Source organism: Gossypium arboreum, chromosome 7 (assembly GCF_025698485.1).
Source record: "Gossypium arboreum isolate Shixiya-1 chromosome 7, ASM2569848v2, whole genome shotgun sequence".
NCBI lineage: Eukaryota > Viridiplantae > Streptophyta > Magnoliopsida > Malvales > Malvaceae > Gossypium > Gossypium arboreum.
The window spans coordinates 97616143-97618321 of record NC_069076.1 but is presented as its reverse complement, the minus strand read 5'-3'; the positions used below and the strand labels follow the sequence as shown (position 1 = coordinate 97618321).

The following is a 2179-nucleotide window of genomic DNA, read 5'->3' as shown; positions in this document are numbered from 1 at the left end:
ACGTTAAGATGATTACATAAAAAAATAAAAATTATAAAATAAAATAATATAAATATTTAAAAAATTAAAAATAATATAAACGAACCTAAATGGGTTTAGAAAATTGTTTTGTAAATGCAATTCTGGTTGCATGTATGAGTTTTGAATCAAATTAGATAGAGTTAAAACACCCATATTTCCAAAACCCTAAATCCCTATAAAGCGGAACTATATATACTTGTTATACTCACTTATTTCCTCCTCTTGAGCTCTTTGGCCTCTCACTGTTTTCCTTCAAAACCCTAATAGCTGTCCTCGCCTCCTGAACGTGTTCGAAAATGGCCGGTTCTGAGGGATTGATTCTACGTGGCACCATGCGTGCCCACACCGACATGGTGACAGCCATTGCTACTCCCATCGATAACTCCGACATGATCGTCACTTCCTCCCGCGACAAATCCATCATCCTTTGGCACTTAACCAAGGACGAAAAGACCTACGGTGTCCCTCGTCGTCGTCTCACCGGTCACTCTCACTTCGTCCAAGACGTTGTCCTCTCTTCCGATTCTCAGTTCGCTCTCTCTGGTTCCTGGGATGGTGAGCTTCGTCTCTGGGACTTATCTGCCGGTACCTCAGCTCGCCGTTTTGTCGGCCACACCAAAGATGTTCTCTCCGTTGCCTTTTCAATTGACAACCGTCAAATTGTTTCTGCTTCTCGAGATCGAACTATCAAGCTATGGAATACCCTTGGAGAATGTAAATACACAATCCAAGAAGGTGACGCTCATACCGACTGGGTTAGCTGCGTTCGTTTCAGCCCAAATACTCTCCAACCCACCATTGTTTCAGCTTCATGGGACAAGACTGTTAAAGTTTGGAACCTGACCAACTGTAAGATTCGTAACACCTTGGCCGGACACTCCGGTTATGTGAATACGGTGGCGGTTTCACCTGATGGGTCTTTGTGTGCCAGTGGAGGAAAAGATGGAGTGATTCTGTTGTGGGATTTGGCTGAAGGAAAGAAGCTTTATAGTCTTGATGCAGGTTCCGTCATTCACTCGCTTTGCTTTAGTCCTAATAGGTACTGGCTTTGCGCCGCCACCGAGCAGGGTATCAAGATCTGGGATCTGGAGAGTAAGAGCATAGTGGAGGACTTGAAGGTTGATCTTAAGGCTGAGGCTGAGAAGTCTGACGTCACTGACATCGGAAATAAGAAGAAGGTAATAATGCTTTCTCATCCTTTGCCATTCTATATTATGGGCTTTCCTTTTTGGTTTCAAGATGATAAGTAATTTGAATGCTATGTTTTGGTTGGAAATTTTAGGTGCAACTTGATTTATTGTGAATAATTGGCTTTTGGATTTTATGATGATGGTATAGATTCCTTGTTTTTATGAACTGAACTGAACGTAACTTGTAGATGGAAATTAGGCTAGGCTGCTTGGTCAATTCCATTTTACCATAAATTTGTTTATTAAGACAATCAAGTTAGATACCCCACTTGTTTTTATGAATTGTACTGAATCTGTTTCTTGAGTGTATAACTACTAGGTTTTATCTTGTTTGTGAATTGTGAATTATGAATATGGAGTTATTTGCTCGTTACATATTGCGGTATCTATTTTGCTAATCAGGTAAAAGTACCGTAGTAGTAGTCGGATTAAATTCACCTAAATGCTCATGTTTCTTTTATTCAGTTTATTGTTTCAAAACATGCCATTGTTAGTATTTGTACTTTGACAAGCTTTTGCCCTTAAGTTGTGATGTAAGACTTTCTTTAAAATCATTTGTATAATTCTAGATTGATATTTGGTTTAAGAGTTCATTAATTGTTAGGAAAATGATGGAATTATTTTCCATGTATTGCAGGTCATATACTGCACTAGCTTGAACTGGAGTGCCGATGGAAGCACCTTGTTTAGTGGGTACACTGATGGTGTAATCAGAGTTTGGGGGATTGGTCGTTACTAGATATGCTTGTCTTGAGTTAAGATTTTGTTTCAAATGTCGGAAGGTTTTTTGGTTTATTTTCTTAATATGGTTGGATATTGAGGCCTTGCCCTCTTCTATTCTAATTTGGTTTGGTTTATTTAATTACCGGCTTAGGTTTGAATTGAATGGAGTATAATTTTCTCAGTTTTGCTTCCTTCCTTTTTTATATCATGATTCAATAATAATAAGAATAGTATTATGTGAAAAA

The 2179-nt window shown here is 38.5% G+C and overlaps 1 protein-coding gene across 1 annotated transcript; it reads left to right on the top strand.

Annotated features, from left to right (window-relative positions):
• Positions 1-213: 213 nt before the first annotated feature.
• Positions 214-2179, top strand: LOC108486728 (guanine nucleotide-binding protein subunit beta-like protein). The gene is made up of 2 exons (XM_017790928.2): positions 214-1199; positions 1849-2179. The coding sequence occupies exons 1-2, from the start codon at positions 318-320 to the stop codon at positions 1948-1950; spliced, it is 984 nt and encodes a 327-aa protein (XP_017646417.2). The 5' UTR covers positions 214-317; the 3' UTR covers positions 1951-2179.